This window comes from Calliopsis andreniformis, chromosome 12 (assembly GCF_051401765.1).
Source record: "Calliopsis andreniformis isolate RMS-2024a chromosome 12, iyCalAndr_principal, whole genome shotgun sequence".
In the NCBI taxonomy this organism is placed as follows: Eukaryota; Metazoa; Arthropoda; class Insecta; order Hymenoptera; family Andrenidae; genus Calliopsis; species Calliopsis andreniformis.
The window spans coordinates 12,405,603-12,431,226 of NC_135073.1; the positions used below are offsets into that span (position 1 = coordinate 12,405,603).

A 25,624-nucleotide genomic window follows, 5' to 3' on the forward strand; every position below is an offset into this window, starting at 1 on the left:
TATCTTTAAATAAATAAAATTCTTTTAATACCTCTTTTTTCGTGAAAATATTAATACTATATTCTAGATTCTAAATAAGGCCTCAGCCCCAATGTTTCAAAATTGTGACATAAGTTGTTCTGCTTTGCAGCCACAGAATTAATATTTGTACATTTCGCAGCAAAATTAAAGGATTACTAATTTTTAACCGAAAAATTGTTGATCTTCGAGCAAGTCTAACATTGTTAAAAAATATAATCCAGCGGGGAGCCTAAACTCATTTTAAAGAACAAAGCCTCTATTTTCACACGCCTGAATTGAATTTTTGTCGAACGCCCCTGTGTACTCAGCTGCAGTGCGAGAAAGAGGGTGTTTATTCTCGGAACACCTTCTAAATTCAAGCTTCTATCCAGAGCTTAATAAATTTTTTTTGCGATCCTTCTCAGACTGAAATTTCAGGCGAAAGTCTCTCCTTTCGAACCAGCCCTGATTCAGTGATCTACAATTTTCTTTCACCGAGTTGCAGCACTTACTTTCCACCGAGGCTCACTGCTGTACAATTTTCTACCACAAAGTTGCAGCAGCTCAAACATTAACAATTTATTAGCTCAGAATAGGTGATCCTTGAATATTTCTACGAAGTAAAATTGCTGTCAATCGCAGGCAACATAATATTTCGCTTAAACGTTGTTTGTACCTACTGTAGATTCGTGCCCCAAAAGCGACAAGTGTGACATCCTAAAGCGAGAAGGAATCCGATAAATATCAAAGGTGTCACAACAGCCAGTCACTTGCATTCCGACCAAACGCCGACGAGGAATTGCGGCGGACACGCGCATCCGACGGGACGTGGGGAATCGAGTGCAATCGGAACCGAAGGGTGATTCGATTAAATTCACGCGAGCGGGGGAGCGACGTTCGAATTGGTCTCGTTTATCACGGGCTGCGGGGGTCCAAAGTGGCCAAAGTAATCGACTATAATGGATCCACCGCGGTGCATAAAGAACCCCAGGACGATGATGTGGCCCAAACCGCGCGAAAACAAACAACCCCGCCCCGCTGTTCGGTTCCACCCTGGGGAAACTTTATTAACGCGCCGCGGCGTAATGAGATTTAGCTCGGCGCTTACTTTTCGCTGCAAGTGGTCGCGAAATCCTTTTACGCTTAAATAGCCACCTTCGATGCCTTAATTCCCTTTCCCCGCCTGACCTGACGGTTACGTAATCGTGAATGCGAACGATTTAAACCTTATTACGCCGCGCGCATCTTTTCCTGTCGAGCGACACACCCCTCGAACAGCGTCGCCCTGGGTTTAAGAGGATCAGCGGCGAGGAACGCCTGATTCGCTCATCATCGCCGCGATTAAAGAAGACAGGCTTTTCACGGTTTATCTTCGGCCGCGGGCCAAGCAAAGGTCGTGCTCGCCGTTTAACCTTAATTACAAAGTAGTTCCAGGGGATTTCGAGTGGCTGGGCTTTGAACCTTAAGCGTCTGCTCGAATAATGATAGAGAGCTTGGGTTTCGCGCGAGTTATTTTCCCTTGGGTAAACCTGAGTCGTTAATTGTGGAATATTAGTTGAATTTGAGACGTGAATTCATTTCTAAAGGGGGACATTTTTGTCATAGTGAGGCTTCTGGTAGTGGGATTCGGCATAAGGATGGCGCATAACCAATGTGCACTGAAGTCAAATCCAAAAAATTCTTTGCTATTTATAGAAATTGGCTCTTGACAAAGAAAATCCTTCACAAAGAAATCTTATTGAAGTGAAACGTGTTCTGAATACAGTGTTAATAATGATTTTCTTTCCTGCCACCAGACTTTATCTAATGCTAATATTCATCCAGTGTCTATATCCTACTATCCCTCATAAGAATAACATTTTCATAATCGTCATGGACATTGCATTAACCCATAATCAGACAACGTCGCCTGTCTGACCATTTCGAGCCGTTTCCCCTTGAAATACAGAAAACTCACCGGTATTCAGATCCCTCGCTGAGCTGCCTAACTGTAATAGGGAATTCGCTGGGCCCGTGTGCCTTCAAGAGTTCCTGCAATCGCACCAACCCCTCGTTGTTCTCGTAGATGATGGTAAAGCTCTTCCAGCCCCAGGCTTTCACCAAATCAACGTACGCCTGAAACACAGATAGTCGCTCATTGACGATGATCGTTGCTTGAATAATGCTGCGCCACTTTACTAGAGGGGGATACTTTACATTGTTCTGGTAATGCCAGATTCCCTAGCAGATCCCCTACTTGTTTGCATACGGGGCCCCCGTGTGACTCAAATTTCAGCGGCGTAATGATCCGTATGGAAGAATGCGGGGCGGTACAAATTAAACGACAAGAAGTTTCAACGCGGCTGACAAATTAGATGGCAGTTGGGGAAACTGTGATCCCCTGGATGGCAGAGCAAGTGTTCTCGGAACTTTTTATATTACTTTTTAGTGGAGTCGTAAAATAGAAGATTTTTTTGGTAAGGATTTAACGTGGCTTGCTTTCTACGTTAGAGGAGATCATTTTTGTGAATAATAATATGCATGTTCGTAAGATTAAATTTTTTAGATGTTTCATATCCAGGGTAGTTTTTTAAAATCTACGACTAGCGTAAAAAACCATCTACAAATTTTATTTCAGATTTTTTAATACATACGAGGCATTGAGTGCAAAAGTGCACTAAGCCACATTGTTTTCCAGAATTAAATTAGTAGCATTAATTTGTTACAAAGGAAGTCTATATTCTAGATCACCCATTTTCTAAATTTTTCTGAGCAATGGGGTTTATCTAATATGTTGTTGCTCTCAGTGCCTCGTATACAAATGACTAATTCATTAACATCGTGATTTTTTAAGTGAAGTTTTAACTCTGATAGTCTCCTTTCACTGACATTTTAGAGAGACTGAAGTTGAGTATTTAGCACTTCAAATTCGATTATAAATATTGTTCGTTTTAATCGAAATCTGTCTTCTACCTGTCGTCTTCTAGCGAACTGAAATCGTCGCGGTAATTAATTTCGATCCTGTGGAACTCTCAAAGGGTATATATCCCGTTTACCATTTCGCCCCGAATCCCATTAAAATGTTAGATTGCAATCTGTCTCGACGAAATATCGACGACGCTACCTATAAATCGAAAGGGTTGCGTAAGTTCTATAAACACCATTATCGCGATCATGAAGTTCCGTGAAATATCGCGGTCGTACGTTCTGCCTCCGTGATGCTGACATTTTTCGTCATATTTCCAGCTGGATCTCGTTCTATACGTTACCGAGATACTGTCAACGACTTGAACGGCAATTTATTTTTCTTGACCTCTTGATCCCTCAGCACTTCACAATAATACTTTCTTACTTCGATCGCTGCCACGAGAAACTAACATTTCAATCATGCAACTTTATTTCTATAAATATTGTATAATTCTGTGCCACGTTCAATTTCTTTTTTAATTTAGTTTTTTACACAATCTTATTGATTTCTTTTTATTTTACTATAATAATAAGAATTTAATTAAGTTCAATTTAAGTTTGGATCACTTTGTATCTAAGGTACAAAACTGTACACTGAATTAATTCACTGTACTTGTATCAATATTTTGTGATAAAAATGAGGTACATATAATAGTCTGTCTTTACAAAAGACGAAGACGAATTAACTGTTAAGAAACTTTCACATCAAACAATGTCAACTTCGTAGAAGAAAAGCAGCTAGATCCGAGGTCCAAGCTGTTAGAACCTTCACTCACGACTGTTTTTCTCACAGGCCACACTGATGATTCCAATAATACGATTTCGAACTCAAAACCAGCACCCCTTTTCTGAGTACAATCTCCAGCGCAAAAATTGACCACATTTCTCTTGGTCTCGATCTAATCATCTATTTATAGTTCCAATTAATATCAGCGTTGAGTTTCACCAGTTACCCAACATTTCATTAACCTCCCCGACCACGACGAGCAAGAAACCGAATCGTCGAAGCAGTGTCAGTGAAATTTGAAACTTGACAGCGCGTTACCAATAGCGCGGAGCGTGTTTAGCCTCGGGTATAGCTTTTCCAGCGGACCCAGGCTTTTACGTGGAAAATGACTATTACGGCTGCCCGCTCTCCTATGGTCGAATCGACCCGAGAGAAGCAACTTCGCGGCTGAGTTTTCACGAGGATCCGCCTTGGCAGTAACTCGCATTTCGAAGCCGCTTTTCCGATAATCCGAACTTCCTAAAAGCGCTGCTGTATATTTTCCAGCGAGTAACTTTCGCCATACTCCGCCCTTCTGCTCCCTCCTTCGCCACCCAGCGCTGCTTCATGCTCCTTGCCCTTTTCACCCCTGCCCGCCCCGTGGTTATACCATCCAGACTTCGGGGCATCCAGTTCATTTTCAGATTTCGCTGGAGCGTCTTAAACGAACGTAAACCGCTGCCTGTCGAGGGTGGATTCGAAAAGAGGCAGTTCATTAACGTATTGATTGGAGGCGCTTCGCTCGAGGCTGTATCAATCTTTCCACGGTTTCTACTTTGTTGAACGGCGGAATGGGCTTCCTGAGCAGGCCCGCTCGTCTTCGCCGCGGCTTCTTTTTTGGTCGATTTCACGTTCCCTTTGATGGCGATGCTCTTTCGCCAGAGGGCTTTAAATTATGGAGGATCTTTGAAGATGCAGAAAAAGGGGGCTAGGTCTCGTTTGGGAATCGTGTTTAATAGAAGGGTTATAGAAATTTGTGACAATTGGGTCGTATTATTTTGATGTTTAAGATGGGTACGTGTTCATCTGAGGGTACAGCTATCACAAATTGCTTTCGAGAACTGAATTTCCTGATGTCATAGATTGGATTGATATTCTCCAACTTGATCGTTGTCTCGGGGTATCTCGGGGTCAATCCTGACCCTTGACCAGCTCCTGTTGCTCAATCTTGAACCTTAACCAGCTTCGACTGGCTAACCCTGTCCCTTGACCAGCTTCTACTCTGTCATATGTTTTCCTTTGTTCTTCGAATTAAAAACAACTAAAATAGATATACAATCGTGACGATATCATGCGTCATAGTATCACTCGTGTCGACTGTCTTCTGATTCATTAGATAGAAAATGTTGTAGGCGATTAGACTTCGTTGCTAACCTATGACATCAGGTCATAGAGTAATTGACCTGAGGCATTGGGTCTAGTAATTACTAATCGACGAATCTCTGTGACTGAGGGGCGTCGATTATATACAATTTTTATACTAACTTCTGAATAATTTCTATAACACTTTTTAGCGATAAGATTTATAATGCTTTTGGCATGAATTTCACAAATTTAGGTCCTTCAATCGGATATTGAATTTAACTAACTAAAGGTGGTAATTTTAGGCGAATCAATCAAACCTATGACCGAAATATATGCAAATAATTGGCACACGTTATGGATGAAATAGTTAATATATGCAGTGCGGTAGCTGATAATTATGGAGTGAATTAATACAGAGATATTACTAGTGCAGGTACTTGTAACACTGCTGAACGAACAGAATTCCGACTATTTCGCGTTATTGTAAAAAACACGCGTCAATTAGTGTAGTACAAATGGGATAGATCATAAATTTACCTGTACAATGGACAAAATTGTGTTAGTTCGAATTATCATCGATTCGAGGCGAATAACTGGAGAGCGAATTAATGCAATGCCGCTTATATTAGAGTAATATTTCTAACTAACGTTCATTGAATTAGTTATGAACTGATATCATTGGCAGCATCTATTAATAGTTACGCTAGCCACATAGATAGTGTACCATAGATGGAAATTACATCTAGATACTAAATAGCAAAATTGAACAGAGTAAATTTAAATAAAGATAAATTTAAACCAGAAAATGGAATCAAATTTTTATCAAAAGACAGTTTTCCTTTTTTAACTTAAAAAATATTTGAAGATCTTAATATACTCTGTCACCTCATGCAACATTGTTTTGCCTCTTTTTTACTATCTTATCCCTTTCCCTCAGACTCATCTACCCACCTTGATTATCGATTCATCGAAGCAACAGCTCTCTTGGCAACGCTTTTTCGATAGCCACCCTCAAGATTCCAGGAAGTCTACAAGCGCGAACAACGAACTCCATCAACCAGCATCCTGGTAGTGCATGGAATTTTCACGCAACGCTATCAAGTGAACAGGTAAAAGTGTTCCGTACCGAACAGTTCTTTTTCTTTTTAGATTAACGCCGAGTACAACATGGAAATCGTGCACAGTAGAGATACGAAATGACAAACGCGACTGTGCACCCTTCGTATGCAAATGTAAGTATAACATAGTGTTCGTAACGTGTTGCGAATCTCATTTTAAGAAAAGAGAAAGAACAAGAATATCAAAAATGGAAATAAATCGAGGAACATCGCGATTTGTGCCTAACCGTATCCATATTTAATAATCAATGAAATTTATTCAATGCAATTCTGTATAAAAGTTAGTAACCAATCTTCCATATAAAATTTCGTGCTACTTTCATGACTATTCAAACACAGGAAATTTTACTTTACTGATACCTAAGGTAAACTAACCCTAGAAATAAATTTCTTGCATTTCGTCAGCTTTTAACTGCTGCCAAGTCGCGAACTTACTTCCAGACAGCACCGAATGCTGTAAATCCGATGGCAGCAACAATTATGCAAAGCATTTCTAACCGCAGTTCTGAAAGCACCGTTTCGTGTAGGTACCTGTGCCAGCGGTATGCTCGCGAAGCGTGAATCACAGGAGTCACGCTTGTGCGTTGCCCACTTTCGTGGTGTAACATTTCCACTCTGACAGCCTGGCACATCGATACTAATTCCGACAGTCAATTCACACCTCTTGTCCTTTAACCACTACCTGGTTGCATTGCATTACATCATGGACTCGCGAAATTATTCTAAGTTAATTAATGGTAGCTTGCACAGTTCCGATGCTCTGCTGGTTGCACTGCATCTACGAGCCTGGTCAGAGGTCCCTTCAGTACTATGAACTGTGTGTCATTTCGGAAATGGGATTAAATTGCTTTGGGAAGGTTTATCAGAAGAGCCTCGATCTTCTAATAAAATCTAGATTCATTTTTGTGGCTTGTAGGAACAGTTTCGTTGAATTCCTTTAGTGGAAGTGTAGGTTGGTACCTACAGTGTAAAGTTCATTCTCCAATGTATAATCAAATATATGTTTACCCATGTTAATAAACTCTTTGTGTCACCAATTCCAACAGGAGATAACTGGGGAGCAAATGTCTTATTTTATCCTAACTGTTTGGGGCTGGAAAATGGTATGTCGGAAGGTAATCGAATGTTCAGAGACTGGATCTTAAGTTTCTATGGCTGTTGTTGAACTTGAAGTAAATGAAGTTTAATAGACTCAAAACCTTGATAAGAACAAATGAACCGATTCGTATGCTGAGAATATTTCCACAGCCACTTTTTGTCTCCAACTTTTATAGTCTCTTAGAGGAGCAAACTATCCAGGAGAATAATAGGAGCTGCAGAAATTCTACTTGATTTATAAGTCGATACAATATCACGTTATACCCTTTAATTGAGTAATACCTCTTCCCACAGCGAGTCGCCTTTCAGCGGATTTATTTCACCTTAAAACGGTTTCCACTGTTACGGCTAACCATGTATTTTAGCACGATTGTAACTGTGCCAAGCTCTGGAAGATTAGCGGTTAGCATGGCAACGATCCGTGCCCAAACACCGTCTCAATTTTCAAATTCGATAGTCCCTTAAACTGAGATCGCACTTCCGGCGATAATTTACGAGCGGAATTAAACGAAATGGTCGCGACTGCTCAAGAGGAAGAGGGCTGGCTGTGGGCGGAATATTCTCGAAAGAATGGCCCAAGAGGAAATATAGAAACGGAATGAGAATGGGTGTTACAAGGATTACCGAGATTGCGTGGCGGAAGGATTATTCAAATTACACGGTGAAATATTCGGAACCCAAAGATTTGCTGTACGATGACGAAGTTGATTTATGCAACCGACAATTAACTCGCCTCTTGCATAAACTGATAAAACTTGCGTGAGAAAAGAGCTTCTATGTAATAACAGCCTGTCAAATAGCAAAACGACGAACTTCATAAAGTAAGCTTTTGTAATGAAAATTCATACGTCTCTATTAAAATACATACAATAGATTTATTACCTTCACAATGAAGCATATCGATCATTAACAAGATCTATTTTAATAAAGATTTCAATGTTCAATTAATATTCGTAAAATAAAATAAATCTATTACCTATAGGATAACATGTTACTTTCTCGCTAGTCTTATTTCACTAAAATGTTTCAATTTACAAATTCACGTTAATTTTAAAAATTACATGCCTTAATATTGATATCATCGTATGCAGATTTTCGTCAGCGTTAAATTAAGAGGGACGATGCAGCGCTTAACATGCATCTCTACATTTGATACAACGAATCTCACGTATCGACTTGAAATGCAGGAGTTCCCTGTTCTCGAGTTCTGCGATACGATCGGCGGGTAATTTGTGAAATAAACGACCGAAATACGGAGCCGCTCGGACATTACGTATTCTCTGCGTGGCTCGTGGGCGTGTAAGAGTCCCATGGACCACGCGGACGATGCAAATCGCGTGGAAATATTTCACTACCGCTGCGAGTATCTTTATCACAGTATCAGTGAAATTCAAGTCCAGGGTCGTCGCGAGGAAAGAGCAACATTTATTATCGCTATAACGTTTCCGTCTCAAGCACGTTTATAATTTAGCATCGTGCTCTTCCAAATCATGAATTCTTTTTCAAATCAAATCTATAGAAAATATGTATTTTAAGATTCTGAGAAAAGTGCATAGTCCAAGATCAATTGGATTTTTTATTAGAAAAAATTAGACAGATTATTCGATCTTTTATGTGGGTCGTTTCAGTGATATAAAATTCATGGCCATTTTGGCTCTCTTATGAAAGACCATCTCCGCAAAAAATCCACTAAGTTCAACGAGTAAGGTCAGATATGCCAGGCAAAATTTGGAATTTACTCCTTCGTGAATTCAGTAAATCTCATACGTTACCATTGACCTCCTTTTTACATTCGTGTCTCTCAAATATTTACTCTACATTCTCTACGTGCTCTGGGTTCCAGAACATTTTTTAAGAATTAAACATTGTATCGTAGGTTTTAACTTCTCCTGAGAATCAAATGCAGTCCGTTACATATAGCAACAGTTCTTGCGGAAATGCATATGCTTTTGTCTCCCACCGTGACCTAACGCGACTTTTCATTATGAAAATACTGTCGATCTTCCTCGACCGCGGAACTCTGCGTGATTTTTTCCTGTAATTTCTGGGACGAGCTCGCGATGGCGCGAGATGAAAATGTCTGAAGCATTTTTATGAAATGCATGTTGGGACTGGAGGAATCGCTCTTACTAATTTGTGTAATAACTTGGAGAGTTCTGCAGGATGTTAAGGAAAAAGGTCTCGAAAAGTAAACTACATGAAATTGCATTACGTTAAAAGTACATGTGCAAATATTTTTACTCAAGAGTACCCCGTAACATGTGGTATTTTCTTTAGAAGTGGATTCAGCACACAAAAATAATAAAAAAGTTCCTATAAACATACACTCTGTTTATTGAACATAGATATATTTATATGGACAATTTTATTCGTTTTCATGTGCTGAATGCAATTCTAAAATGATTTCCTCAAGTCACAGAACAACCTTTCTGTATTTGTATAATTCATTTATCGCATGATCCTGCTGTCAACTCCTCTCGCAAAAATATTAAGAAACCTCTAATGTAGTCGCAAAGATGAGTAAAGAATACATGTCAAGCAATATGAGAGAGTTCCAAATTTCTAAAAAAGTACAATGCTCGCTCAGCACAGGGACACAGATGTATTGAAACGGAAGAACAATGCATGGAACACCTTCTAGGAAAATAAAGATGGAAAGGTGGTAAGAGTATTCTACGTGGTTAACGATAATCCTTTGTTTTCGCGCGGCGCGCGGTGAAAAGCAGCAACTCGCGAAACGTCACATTTCACTCGGCCCGAGTTTTCGGATTTCCATTTATGTGGTGTTTCCCACCGAGCTCAATGGGTGTTGCATTCTCCCGAGTTCTTGAATATCGTCCAATGATGTTGAGTAAACGAGAAGAAAATTGACCAATCGATAGGAATTTATTCGATTTGGCAGGGGAAGCACTCTCGTAGAGGCAGACTCTATTACACAGCCATACTCTTAGATAGAAATACGAAACAGGGTATAATATAGACGAGACAAATTATACTTTATGGCTGCACTAGCTTTCGCGTGAGTTGTCATAGAGAATCAAAGTTATGGAACGTGATCGATTGTTGGTCAGGATTTCTAGTTTCTAGTCTCCACTTGTGGACACAGCTTAAAGCCACCACAGACCGCAGTTAAATGTTCGACAGTGAAGTGTGTCACCTCGTTAAAAAGAATTCTAAAAGATTTCACATTACACAAGAGCTTTTGTACACTTCCCCACTCTTTGCGTTTTCTCAGCTCTCTAAAGCACGTTTTGTCCCAAAACACACAGTCTCAAATTTGTTAAAAAGTCGGCCAAGAGTCTCTCTCCAACGAATTAAGCAACTTCTTTCAAATTCAAGTTTCGCCAGTGATTACAATTTTCGAGCGGAGTGGAATTTATTTTTTCCTCCTGCGAGGTCGTTTGTGGCGCGTACGAGCGCCTCCTAGACGCGGAATTTCTACCTTTTTACCTCGTCGCTGGCGAAACAATTTTAAACGAAGTCCCACGCTGGTGCAATACACCTTTCTGTGAGGGGGGGACTAATTAAAGATGTCAAAGAAGAATGAGAGCGAACAGGGGCATGGTTTTGAAAAGATTCAAGCATAAGCGATTCGAGAGCTCCGACGCCTCGCGAACGCTTCGCAGCGCTAGAATCGAGACAAAAGAGAGCTCTGAAGACAAACGCTATCGATTTTTCGTCCCGAATGGCTCAAGAACTCGGTTAAAAGCCCGACGATTCCTTGGGTCCTCGTCGCTCTGGTGTTCTTTTCAAAACGGACCCGACTAACCTCCAGTTGCATTATGCTCTTACGCTCATGCATAAAACGCACGTAACAGTGCGCGGCGCATCGTCGTGTCTCGCTGCTAACGAACCCCTTGGCAGCGTGCTCGTGACGAGGGGGCAGAAAAAAGGAAACGCTCGCTTGCTGGCAGCTTGTACGATTCTACGTGTCTGCACGCACCTGCTCGTGCTCGCGACCCTTCTATTTGTCCCATAATTTTTCAACGCACGCGGTTTATCGTTGTGCCTTCAGCGCCGACTAGCGTCACATACGCTGCTGGAAAATTCGACAAAGTAACTCCCAGCAAGAGCCATGAATCCGCCACTATGGTTGGTTTAGAACAGAGCTTGCTCGAGCGGAAACTGGGAAAATGCATCCCTTATGCAAACGAAATTGTTGAAAGTTAAACGCGCCCTTGCTTCCCTTTCAAATTGGTAATAGTGCGGGGTTAAATGCTTTTCTGGTGCCTTTGAGTGATTAGTACTATTAGTTTAGTTAATGGTCATTTTCGATGTGAAAATTTTAGGGTGTTGGAAAGAATCCATTATTATGAAAATTATAGTAATCAATATCTGTGGTTGTATGACAAAAAAATCTATATCATATTTTGAAGAAAATTGAATCGAGACCTTAATTGAAGTCTAGAGTATGGAATTTATTATTTTCAAACAGAAAAAAGGGTATTAAAAGAATATTTTCATTTAAAAATAAGGGTTAAAAAATTCACAAGTCTACATCTATTATTTTATTCTTTTAAAGTGAAATTGTAAAAATACTCCATAACTCCTGCTTCTAAAAATAAAAAATAAATTGGACATAATATTGTCTGCCTCTAGTATCGGACTCATTATGAAAGATAATGACATTAATTTTGTTTCCTTCAGAACATTAATAAAATACTAACCGAAGACACTATATATCTAAACTTCAATATGTGTTTAACTCAATGAAAATAGAGTAACCTATCCACTACTAATTAAGTATACTCAATTTGGGTAATAGCTCAAGGGAACCAGAATGAAATTAGTAAAGAAGAATTTTCATGTAGAATGCAATTTACGAGGCAGAACTGTAGACGACAGGGTAATGAACGGAAGACGATGAATTTGGAGACCATTTGCTGTCGCGCTAACTTCGCATTAAGATACATCCACTTTCTGCGACGGCGACGACGTCGACGGAGACGACGCTGCTTCGCCTCGTCGAGTGTATTACATTATTCGTCGGGCGACGCACGTTCCCATCCCCACTACCCACCTTTCATTCAGCACGTAACACTGGCAACCGGTAGTCTCGAATTCGTCTCGACTGTCGTGTCCCGGGACAATTCTAGCATACACGGAAACGACGCGTTTAGCCTGACTCAAGTGCTCACGAGATTAGTTGTTTAGGTGGCTAATTTGCCTCGATGAATGCAGAGGAATTTAGTGGCTTTTCTGACATCTCTGAGAACGTGCGTTGGGTTTCCTGGGACCTTGAGCAACGATTCGTGGAATGATCGAAGCGTCTGGCTTAATCTACCTTAAGCAGACTAATTGACAATGTTAATAATTTCATGATAAGTTTAATTTTAGATAACTACTTCAATTTTATGAGGAGAAATATCAAGTATCAGAGCTTCTGTGGGACTTATACGACTCAGAATTTTTATTTTGAATTTTCTTTTTTAATACTTTGTTGATTAGTAAATTATTAGTAAATTAAGAAGTTCATTTTAGAATATGAATGCATAACTGAGACAAATTTCCACATATGCAGAATTCCTAGGATATGAAACGTTTATATCCTCTCGTGCACTCAACGCAGTATCGATATTTTTGAATTGCAACAAGTTGTACACCTGGGAGACTCCGAGATAAATGACTAACGATTTAGAGGTAGCGTTTATTTATGCATAGAATGCGTTCTAAAAGAAATAAAGTTTTACCTATGGAAGCTAAGTTTCACGCACGTTTGCGGGGCACGTTTCTTCGACTTATTCGAAGACTTTCGATACTTCGTTCTGTGCTTGTTTCACGGTCTTTGAATTTTAATGAGAATGACGTATATTTCTCTGGCACGTACGTGTAGATCTGTAACGCAAGATGAAACGTCATGGTACGGAAATTCCAATGCATTACATATCTGCGTGCTGCAATATTGAACCCTGCGTGCAGTTTTGTTCTCCCTTTCTCTTCTGTTTCATGTAGATTACGTGAGTTTAAAATTCCAATGTGACTACGTTAAAAAGACAAAACCTTGTGAACAAAGATCACAATGATCTTATTATGTATTTTTGAATGAAATTTCTCAGTCGAAAGACATATTTTTCTTATTTATATCAGCTAGTAAAAGTAATTTAAATTACTCTTAAGAACATAAAAATAAAATGTGGAAATGTCGAAAGTAGAAAGTGCCTGTCAAACACAGGCCAAGAGTTCCTGAAAGAGTATGTGGTTTTCGTACCGCATTAATTCAACACTCTCTTCCTCATTTTTAATGAAACCCAGATACCCTTTCAACGCCTAAACCTATTTCCTGCCGCTCAGCATAATCAAGATATCCAGCAGACTTCCACAGAAAGCTAGATTCCACCCAAAAGCAATATCTCGACCAATCAGAGTAGTATCCTCAGCCAGTGCCACGAGTTCCTATAATCGATTGAAAACTCTTTCCCCGAGAAGGTAATTACGAAATTAAGTCTCTCCTCTGCGTTTTACCGCGCTCCAAGCGAAATTCGTCGGCTATTGTGCGCTTAAATCAAAGTTTCCCGAGCAAACAAAGTTGGCGCGCACCGGTTGAAGTTGTTAAACAGAGCGCCGTCGAAAGTTCAAGGCCCTTATCATCTCTTCCTCTACGAGCACACGTGCCAGAGTTTCCAGACGATTCAGGAAAGAACAAGTTATCGTCGCCAGTAGTTGTCGATTATCATTTCCCAGGTTCCTCCTCGAAACTATCGCAGCGACGTCCCTGCTAGTCACTTTCGATAAACTCGCTCCCTTTCAAAGTACTTCGCAATAACATTCCTTCCACCCCGAAAAAAGAACTGAAGATCTCTTAAAGTTCTGAAGTTCTGAAGCTCTTCTCTAAACGAAAGAAAAAATGGAGGCTCGTCTACAATCTGTCCCGACTCAACTATAAAAACTACCCTTAATTTCTTCTATTTCAGTGTCCAGAACGAGCACAAAAGGAGCGTAAATTTATATCGCGTTACGCGGGCGATTTATTTTTCAAGAAAAAGGAATCCACGTTCGCACGCTTCACCTCTCGCCGAGTTTATCGCATTAATTTAAATTTATTGGAAAAGTGCAGCCAGAGGCTAAACGCGGACGGTTCGGGAGTTATTCGGCGTAAATCAAATCCTTTACTGCCGTCAGATGCAAAAGTCGTATTCTGAAACAATGCCCTACGAGTAATGTCCCTTTCGTTCGGAATCCCCTAATGCCCCCAGGAAAAATGCACTCCGTGTCCTCGTCGATGCATTTCTCGCGCTTCCCACCGCCCCGCGCCGCTGTGATTCGACGATTTCCCGATGACGCTGCTCGCTAAGTTTTCGAAACGCATTCACCAGCGAGAGGCTGGAGGAATCGAGGGGGAGACGGTTCGCTTTTAATTCTGTTCCTAACACGATTCCTCCTCCATCCGACGCGATCGTAAATAATGCATTTCCCTAGCAGCTGTGCGAGCAGAAGCTCTTCAAGGGGAATCATAAACTTCGCTGTTTGTGAAAAAACGAGTTTGTGGTGTGGATTTGTGCGGAGCTGTATAGCGGGGAATTTAGTAAATAAATTATGTAGTTTGGATTCCTCCGTTGCTGCCAGAAAAATAATTTAAACGAACTGTTTATGGGGTTTAACTTTTGTTTGAGTTGTCACGCATTCTTTTAAAGTAATTTTTAGCTAGGATTAATATTTTATTGGACCCTTGTATGTATTGTGTAATTAATAGTTGATCTACTGTTTTAATTATCGTGTGAATTAATTTGCCTTGTTTAAATTTGATGGCGAATAAATATTTGCGACGAAATTTCCGGCAAAAGAACAGAGTCGTAATTGCGAGGATATTTCATATTTATTAAGTCATTTTTTATGATTTATGAATACGATCCCAACGAGATTAAAATGAACTGTGTTACAATAAAATTATCCACTTCGGAGGAAGTAAAATCGTTTTATGATGTTGGTCGCTGCATCATACGATGCAGAGTGCTTATGCTTCTTGTTGGTGTGCGTTCACGACCTTGGCGATAATAAAATTCAGCCAACCCCGACAGATTTATAAAGGGATTTGTTGTATACAGTGAGGTACGACACAAGATTTCTGTGTCGTATTAATCAGTTCCTAACGTTTCCTGGCGATACGTGTTTACGTCTGACTATTAAGATTCCTATTCCACTGTGGCTTGGAACTCCTCCTGGTTTCGGTAATTGGAGCTCCTTAAATCATTAAGTGGTCTGAATAAATTTGTAATCGGAATACTTCACCCTTAATACTTCAGCCCCTTCTGAAAATATTTACTACAAACTTCTGCTTTTTTTAATAATTATTTCTGAGAATGTGAGTCATTAATGTTCAAGTCTAATATTTTTCCTACTTTAATTTTTCAAAAAGACTGACAAAATTGTGAGATATTTATCTAAACCTCTATTATAATATATAATAGTTGTTGAAGTTAAATATGTCAAATTTTGACGATAAAAATAAAAATTCAAAGGAAACTGAGAAATGTGCAATGTTTCTGTCAACGAGCCAACTTCCTCTCGGGAAATTAATGTTATTAATAAAGAAATCTAAATAAATGTAGATCCTAACATTTCTATATTTTGTAATGATCCAAGTTACCACTTGTAGCTTAAAGTGCTTTCTTCCTTGAAAATGTCAAGGGTTTGATGGATAGCAACGGGGGAAAGCTGTAGCCTTTAGAAACAGAATATACAGAGTGAATATCTCAGAAATTTACGCCACCTCAATCTTCCATAGGTGTGAAAGCATCCTTCCTTTATCCGTTTTTTACGCCTCATGGTTCTCCGCTAAATACGATTACCTACCCGAAGCCAAATCGCTTCTTGTCTTATTTTGAAATAATCCTATTTGCAAAGATGTGCTTACTCATAGCCAGGCTTTATGAAAATCAACGGTGCATATACTATAAACCACTCAGCCTGGAAGCATTTGCGGTTTATTAATAAAGAATACGCTTAACACCTCACGCGTAAAGGCGAATTTAGAGTTCTCGCTTTGATCAACGCAGATGATTCATCCACACGGAAAATGAAACAGGAAAGTTGGAGTGTTTACACCAGTCCAGTGGTTGAAGTCACTTTATTAGTTGTCAACATGCTGGCGAGTGGAATATTCAGTATCAAAATTGAATTAATAACTTTATCCCTTGTAGAAGAATATCGCAAAATATTAGAAATATTAAGCTGCATCAAAACTGCTACAGTCAAGCTACCTTCGTTAACTTATAATTGAAATAAATGCCAGTCTCTGCATCGCAAACTATCGAGTAAACTGTGATCCAAAAAACCAACTCCACATAAACAAATCCAATTCAATCTTAACCAGAACAGTACCTCTCGCGGTTCAATTACGACGATGTCGAAAAAGTTTTTACCAATTGGCATCCATAGTAACAAATTAAGCACAGCCTCGGGGGATGTATCGACAAGGGCGACTACCATCTCGCGGAGTCGCAGCGAGGGAAGCTGGCGGACGCGCGAGCAACAATTATTTCGTCCGAGCCGAACGAATCCACCATTGGAAGAGACGCGGAATGGCCGATGGGCGAACGAGCAAGGGCAAATAACCGGCTCTAACAAACATTCCCAAAGGGTAGTCGGGGCAATCGACTTCCAATCGAGCCTCGGCTACGTGTTTCGTGCTCGGCGGCGCGTTCCTTGAATGGCGTTGATTAGTAACTACTTTCGGAAATAAACGAGAGGAGAGTGGCTGACCGCCAGCGTGTATCGTGTTGGATGAAGGAGCGAGCAGAGGAAGAAAAGAGAGGGTAGGGAGAAAGGAAAGTGGAAGACGCCCTTGCACTCTGTCGAGGCGCTCGAGCAATCCCTCCTTCACCTCTTCCCTCACGCTCTCCTTCAGCCACTCCTGTAAGAGTAACTGGATCGACCTGATAGTACTTATCGGTGGACCAGCGTATCACACTCGCCTGTGTACGTCTGTACATTATCCACTGTCTGTATGTTCTGGTGGATGCCTGGGGTAGCCCGAACGTGCTCGTCGGGGAAGGCGTAACGAGCAAAGGCTCGACTACGAAACGGTGGAAAATTGAATTTTAACGCCAACGTACCGACTGATTCGAGCGATCGCGAGCCACCGAGGCCGTTCAGGCGGGCGAGGAGATGGCCCATTATCGGTCAAAAGGAGGATCGTTAAATCATTGGCACGAGGCACTGGCAATTCCAGGGCCTCGCGGTTCATTAGAGCGGCAGGGATATATCGCTCGGTCTACGCAGCGGTCCCTCGTTGTCAGCACCGCGACAATCAGATTACTGCTACTGTCGAGGTGTAAGGAGATTTTCTGCTCACGCTCCGCTGAGCTAATCTTTCGGCGTCACTCTTTCGCTAGCCGCCGAGGGAATTGATAGGACTCGCTTGCTTGGAGTTTAATACACTGTGCGTCTTACGGCCCTGTGCGTTCTAGTTGAGTCTAAGCTCCTTTCGAGGTTTTGTAATGTAAGTCTCGCGTGGTTCTGTAAACTGTAGCTTTCTTTGTAATCCTTACCTGGCATAGCGGGGTCACAGAATTTATACTCACTTCGCTTTTTATGTTTGACAGGGTGGCGTGAATTTCTACAGGCAGTGGAAAATAATAGGGTGAGAATTACAGGGGCAAGTATTTGTACGCTTTCAGGTTAGTGGAAATGCATGAAATACACTTTTTTATTTATAGAAACTGATATTAAATGTTACTCTCGGCGACATTTGTCAACCTTATACAGTAGTCTTCTAAAAAGGAACAGTACTTTAGTATCACCTATTTTACTCCTAATAAAATGTACATTTCCTGTGAATAGTATTTAGTTATTAATATGTAGACTAGTACTTCATATTATTTTATTTACTTTGCACTCCATTGAGAAAACAGAAGATCAAAAAATAGAATCAATATCTCCCCAAAAATCCTCAAACACTTCACACAAACTAATAAACCGAAGTAAAATTCTTCTAACCCAACTTTTTCCATAATATTAACACTATAGCACCACCAAGATAAAAACGGGTGGATTCAGAACATCCAGATACATAATTCAACGCGCGAAATAAGCAAACCAGCTTGAGGACACGTCTAAACAAAGCAGCAAAAAATTATTCTAATCTAGCGGGGAGATCAGGTTAAGCTGAGCCACCTCGCCGCCACGTTTTCCATAATCCCAAACACGCGCGGTCGGCCATGCAAAATTTCACCAGTGAACGGGTCAAAAGCGGTCCAGGCTATCTCGTGAAATTCCCGCGGAGATGAAATTTCGGCAGAGAATTTAAAACGGTTCGTTAGTGTACCATTCCTGGCTGGATGTGCATGAATCGCCATTACGTAACGTGGGCGGCTATCGTCTGTAAACACTGTGTACGCGAGCGTGTAATACTGGACGATAGAGGCGTATCACGGGCCGCCATCCAAGGGAATTTTCCTGATCGAGGATCTTTTGTAAGAAGGCCAGGCCACCGATCGAGCCTGCAAAACTGATTGCTATCTGCGGACAGGGTTCGTAGAAGGTATTACGCCGTCGGCAAACTGGGAGTCTAATAACCCGCATGTCCGAAACGCAAATAGCTTTGCCCGCGGCAAACAAGTCTCGCGGAGAATTTAAGACGAGGACTGGTCCTTGGCGCTGTGTGCTCGACTGGATGGACGATGTACTAATAACGACGATGCATGGATCAGGGCTTCGACATCGTATCAGCGTTAGGAAATGGGGTGTGCAAATGACTTTGTGAGAGAGTTCAGAGGTTAGGCTATGGGGGTTGCAACATTATTCTGGAAGAGAGACTTTCACAGGGTGGCTCTGTGTACAAAAAGGACTTGCAAGATTGTTAATACCTCGAAGAGGGAGGGTTTTCACTCGTGAAAGCGCAATTGGGGTGGGGATGGAAATTGTGGTTATTAGAAAGCTTGTGGTTTTTAAAGTGAATGGGATTTTGCAGGAATGGAAGAATTATTTATAGAATGTTTTTCAGGGAAAGCTATTTTGTGTGGTGTATGCATTTGATGGAGATGTATGAAAAAATGAAAGCCTGTCGCTGAGAGGTTAATCTAGGAAACTGATGGTCCCAGTTCAGCTGCAAGGGTGAAGACTCTATTGAACTCGGTTACTGCTGGTAACTGACCCTTTGAATAATTGGAGCTTTCACATTTTGAAAATATCGATATTTTAAGTTCGCTATTTGACGCGATTCGCATGCTGAACACTTCGCCTGAAAACTTCGTAATCCTCGAACAGTGCAATCATACGAACTCTTCACTTCAACAGATACAACTCTACATTTCTAAAAATTTTCAGCGTTCACAGAACCATGTAAATATAGATATATTAAAATCCCTTTCTATATCGTTAAAGTCTTGCAATATGTTGTGCGTTTTATAAAACTGGAAATTATTTGAACGTTATTGAAACTGATATTTACATGGTCTAAGTTTCCTATTTGTAAACGATGATAAAATGTTTCCGAAAATGAATATGAAATGTAGTATCGAACCCATTCCCAATTTGGAGCTTGATTGCATATTTTTCATTTGTAATATTTTCGAATGAATCTGATCCTCTGCTGGAAGCTTCGCATTACACACCCCTGTTTTTATATTTCCTGGAGTTCTCGATATCGCTGTAATGTTTCCTTCCAGAGGAATCACGGGCAAGTTGTAGCAGATTGTTCCACCGTTGGCTCTTATCTGGCATTAAGGTACAACAAAAGGAGAAGTTATTTGCAGTGACTAAGACCTAGCTTTGGAGGTTCAGAAAGGAACTACTGGCTCTGTTTTCCACACAATTGTTTGTCGTCACATCTTCAGATTATGTGCCTGTTTCCTGTAAATATTGCGGGACTGTGGAACTGAGGTTTCTCAGACTGCATTATTTACACTTTTCAGTCCCCCTCTGACAAAACTGTGAGAAAAATGCTTCTTACAATCCAACAAAACTTCGTCTTCCTCCTGAAGCTACTTGTTTGCTTTCTTGTTACGATAATATCTCTTTTATACACAAAGAAATCATTATAAATGTATAAGACACGTTCACAGAATTTCTTCTGAGTTCTAGTCTTTTGAGAAACCACCCACGACTGATCCTATATTCGTCCATTATCACACGTACATTTTTATACCTGAACGTACGACATGATTTGAACGTCTTAAAAATATTCAATAGTCTTGCGAAATTTACGTCCATAAAACGTCTTAAAGGCACACTACAAGGACGTTTTAAAAGCTTACGCTTTTAACATCTTAAATGTATAATATTTTGTCTGAACGTCTTTAAAATGTTTTACGAATGTGTTTAAAGACATCCCAAAGACAAACTCAGTTACAACATCGAACGTCTCAGAAACATCTATTGGACATTGTTAGGACTCTACTGGATACTTTTAAGACGTTTTTAAGACGTCTTTGTGCTATATGAGACTACAACAATTATTAATTAAGATTCAATCTCTTAAGGAGATGCAAACTGATATTCTGCGACCACTTTACTCCACCAACTTACACGAATCATGGAAACAGAAAGCCCTCGAAATTATTGACTTATACTACTGAGAATGCTTCCCTCGAAGCCCACAGCGAAAAGCGAAAGAAGTACACTGTCACAGTTTCATCCCCAGTCAACTCAGTACTTTCCCTCGCCAATTTGCTTAATTCATCGCGCGACTTTCACGCAAAGCATCCCAAATAATTTCCCTAATTGAACTCCGCCCAGGCTGGCGCGAGGCAGGTTCGCCAGCTTTAAAGAAAACGCTCGCAGCTGGTTCCTCCGTTTTTCAGCGACCGTCGCGTAACCCCCGATCATCTCGATCCTGGAATACGTCGAGGGAGAATATTTCCGTCACGGTGGCTGAACAGGACCGATGCTACTCGAAGAGAAATCGACGCTTCGCTTCTCTCCAGCGTAATCACGAAGCCACTTCCTCCTACTGAATTTTGTATTTCCGTGGCAAACAGCCACGTCGGGCGGGCGCGCGGAAGAAAACATCGACCGAGAAAATTCAGTCAAAGGAATCACCTTCGCTCGTGCCGCTGAAAAGACCGCCATCCTACCAAGCCACTTCTCTTCTCCGCCGCGGTGAACTTACGGCCCGCCAACCAAAGCGCGAGAAATCTGGCCCCGCGCGAACACGGGCCACAAATAAACTCCCGGATTCGCTCTTTTTTCCCTTCCCTTCACGGGGGATGCTCCCGTAGACGAGGAAATCTGTTTTACGGATTCCAGGCTGTCGGCACGCCTCCACCAGTACGAATTTTCATAAATATGGAACAGCTTCTCCGACGAAGGAATTAAGTATCGAGTTCTCCTTCGGCCCTGACGCGTGCAACTCGACAGCTGACGAGAAGTGGAGCTTCCATTATTTCAGGGGGTATTCTAGTCTAGGCCGCCATTTTTTAAGCGTCTTTAGAAGGGAAATTCTAGCCAGAGCTAGAATTGTGCAAAAATATTTAAAACAAATCACTTGTCAGCTCTGAAAATGCTAAACAATTGTAACAATAGTACAAAACTTTGGATTTTCGAAGATCTAGGTCGAACGATAAGGCAAAGAAGCTGAGGATTCTCTTCATATATGATGCCAATCGGAGAACTGGACCTTGAGATATCATGGCAACCATTTGGGAAAATGTAGTTTTGAGAAAATTGCGTCTAAAGTACGTAATATCGTGCTTGCAGAAAAACGCTTATAGTTTCATTAATTTTATGAATTCAGTATGTAATATCCACTGGCACAACTATTTTCGAGGGCACATATTTTCGGAAAATGACATAAAAGAATCAATTTTTTTCAGTTTCTAGACTAGAGTACCCTCTTAAACGCAACAAGGACTTGATCTGAATCAATGCTGCGCCGCGTGAAGGAAAGTTGTTACAAAACAATAAGCAATGAAATGAAGGGAGGGCTGTAACTGCAAGTGAACTCGATCAGTTCGAGAACACTTGTTGTGCTTGGAGAAGAATATCGATCCTGAAGAATATCGTCGACTGAAGCACCCTTGTCGCAGTTGTTGAAAGTTTGCACGATGCTTGACTCCGCGAATTTTAAGAAACCGCCGCCAGAAGCTTCGTCTGGCCCTTTTTTGAGCGTCGATACTTGGAAGGGTGAAGAAGTTGACGGGTGGAATCGCTATTTCAAATCTGTTGCAATATGTCCTTATATCGGCGACGTCGCGACTTAAAGCATTTCGACGCTTGGCATTTGAGGAATTCCAGCGATCGTAGCTGTAATGTGGAGAACTGATGACGTCTATCGAGTTGCTCGAGTTCAATTTTGTCCGCGTGTGTTTTAGTCTATAATTGAAATTCTTACTCTGACGCAGTTAATTTCTGCGCTCTTTGTGCACGTCACTCGTGTCTCTTTGATCGACGTTCTTCAAAGTTCGCCCATAGAACCGGAAATCGTCGTTTATTGCTATATCCACGGAATAGCTGGTCGCGAAAGGTTGCCAACTTTTATCTTCGCTGGATACAATGAATCGCTTTTGTGACCTGAAGTAACTTTGATTGAGTATGCAACAGCGCTGCGATCAAAGCTCCCTGCTCTGATTTCCAGTAGAAATATTCTCGTCCTATCTGTTCGATAGTCCTTCCGACGATGAAACGACAGACTAACGAACGATCGATCATAAGCTTTCAATTTTGCTGAGTCCGTCACGGTATCGATACCTCCTGATAGGCTATCGATTCATAAAAAGGTGCTCAGAGTGAAGGACTGGCGATTAACGACACGATTTCAGATTCTTCTGCCTCCCTTTCGACACATCTGTGATCTATGCGTTCGTGCTTGCCCATCGATTGCTCGTCAAACTTTTATCGCGCGATCAGGGTCAGTTTCGCGAGAAGATTTGGCCCTTGAAGTTTTAATCGAGTCAGCCTGGAGATCGGAGAAGACGAACGGTGGTGAGCCCTAATCGAGCGGAATAATATTCAAGAGAAGATATCGAGAAAAATGTCTTTCAGTTTGCCTTCTCTTCTCAATATTTCAAAACTTTTTATAAGGATACTCTCAGATTTTGGCTTGGACTAGACTATGAATCTACAGCTGTTGCTGTTACGAAAATTGCTATTCTACTATGAAACTGAAAATTCAGTTAAATAAAATGGATGTGAGTAGCCTTGGTAACTTTCATTGATAAAAGATATCTGCAATCTTCAGTACCAGAAATAGTATCAAATATTATCTTTGGCAAGATATTTCCCAAAAATGAAATGAAAATCTGACGTACCTAATATCTATCCACCCCACTGGAGATTACCTCAATTAATCCTCTACTTATGCGCATTTCAGACTTCAATATCCTCAGAAAACCAATATCTATGTTTGGCTTCCCAGTCTATAGCCCACGTTTCACCAGCTCGATTTATTTCGGTCATCGAGACAGCATTTCTTGCCTCCTTTCATCAGAGGAAAACCGCTGGCTAAAAAAGGCTGCATTCGTCATATCCTCTGTGCCAAAGCGTCCAACACATTGAAACAGAAGTATTCATTTCGCCAGTTTTCGCAAGAATGCACGGAACGCGGCATCGTCGAGCATTTCCACCTGCAGGGAAATACTTTCCACATAAAATTGTTCTCGCTGTCCCTAACGATCCCTCGCAATTTTGCCAGCCAGGGGATGCTTCGATACTCGTCTCGGATGGGTCCCGCAGTTCGGAGGAGGCTGAGGGGATTTTCGCGGGAACAAGTGTTGGTAGACTAGCAAATGCAAATACAGCAGACGAGAAAAGGAACGCCAGCGTGCACGTGTGTTCGCGAGCAGCAAATATTGGGCGACGGGCTGCGAGATTTCGTTGCGACAACGCCGACGAGAGACAGAAGTCCCGTTAAGCTCGAGAGCGCCGCCGCGGCGTCGCTTTCAGCCACTTTACGCTCGGAACTTTCCGCTTATTAAGAGAAATTCGGAAACTTCCCCAGTTCTTTTGTTATAAGTCCCGACTTATGGGGAATAGTTTCCAGCACGCATTGCAGCAAAAGGAGAAGTCCGTTCGGAGGAACTACGCTCCCCTTGTTTCGCGAGAGAAAGCTACGAGCTTTTTTCCCTTCCTCGCAACAATGGCCGTTCTTTCTTCTTCTTCCATTCTGCCAGCGTACCAGCTGCATGTTTTATTTGTCCCTCTTTGGGAACGGTCGCGAATTACACGGTGTACTCTAAAACTTTAGAGAGACTCCTTAATTAAGAATTGAATACACCTCGAGTAATTAATGCGTTCACTGACACGCTAGAGTTGATTCATTCGGCTCGTGATACTTTCTTTGTGGTATTAGAGTTTATACAAATGTCTTGTTAGTTGCATTTATGATGATAAGAATTCATGTTATTTAGTATTGCGTAAACATCTTGATTTATAAATTTTCAATTACAGTATTTGTATGCTAGAACTTCCAGAATAGCCCAGGGAGTTCCTTGAGAGGATCGCTAGGATAATCCGCCACCGCTGGAGACTCTGGAGTGAGTGACCAGAGAAACGAGAACTAATTACTGAATTTTGAGATTAATTGAACGGAGAATAATGTACGAAAAGTTAATAATTTCCACATTCGTTAACTAACTATAACAAATATGAATCATTTTCACAAGTACACACTGTATGTGATTGTTACTAATAATATTTGGTCCAGAAATTATTGTCGAGATGATTATTTTACGAAAAAATATCAATTTTTCACAAAATATTGTTCATTATATTAATCTCGAAATTCCTACCACCCGAAAACTTCTTTGGTTGGTTCCCTATTTTCCCAGATAGAGTATAAATACCCGTGTAGGAGCACGAGTGTCTCACTCGTCGCGAGTCCTCTGGTGAGTGAGGACCTTCCTCAGGATCCACTGGAGGGACTCCTGGGTCCAGGATGCTGCGACGCCTGGACGCTTGGACTTTACTAGCCAGTGGACAGCTTAGCGAGTGGACAAGCTTAATCAGTGGTCAGCCTGACCAGTGGTCATCCTGGACTACTAATAAATCTTTTTTAAACTTTAAATTTAGTTCTTCAGTTTCCCCTATTTTTGTACATACTCCACCCCTCTCTTCTGTTTGCCCTATTTTATTACATACTCAACCCTTCTCTTATATTTCCCCTATTTTATTTATAACCTGCCTTCCTCTTCTCTCTTCCCCACTTTTTGTACACCTCGCAACCTTCAATGCTACGTTCTCCCTCTTTAGATGTTACATTGCGTAACATCCTATACCATCCAAGAACTTAGTACGATTGTCCAACAGTAAACAGCGAGTTCTCGAAATTTTCTTTCTTCCGTGTGGAAGCAAGTGCACAAATCACACACACAAACGCTTTCCTAGAGCAGCCACCTCGAGATTGGACGAACTTCAAAAGGCGGTCGCGTAGACGCGGCTGAATTCCCCCATTTTCCGCCATTCTTCGCGGCAGAAGCGCTCAACGATTAAACGAACAAGCTCGAGGAAAGGAAACCGA

The 25,624-nt window shown here is 41.1% G+C and overlaps 1 protein-coding gene across 4 annotated transcripts in view; it reads right to left on the reverse strand.

The window, feature by feature from the left end:
- Kair1d (Kainate-type ionotropic glutamate receptor subunit 1D) overlaps positions 1–25,624 on the reverse strand; it is a 157,083-nt gene that overhangs the window by 78,807 nt on the left and 52,652 nt on the right. For all 4 annotated transcript variants that reach the window (XM_076389483.1, XM_076389486.1, XM_076389485.1 and 1 more), the window contains exon 4: positions 1,958–2,115. In XM_076389483.1, the coding sequence (XP_076245598.1) occupies positions 1,958–2,115 (158 nt within the window). The remainder of the gene's footprint in view (positions 1–1,957; positions 2,116–25,624) is intronic.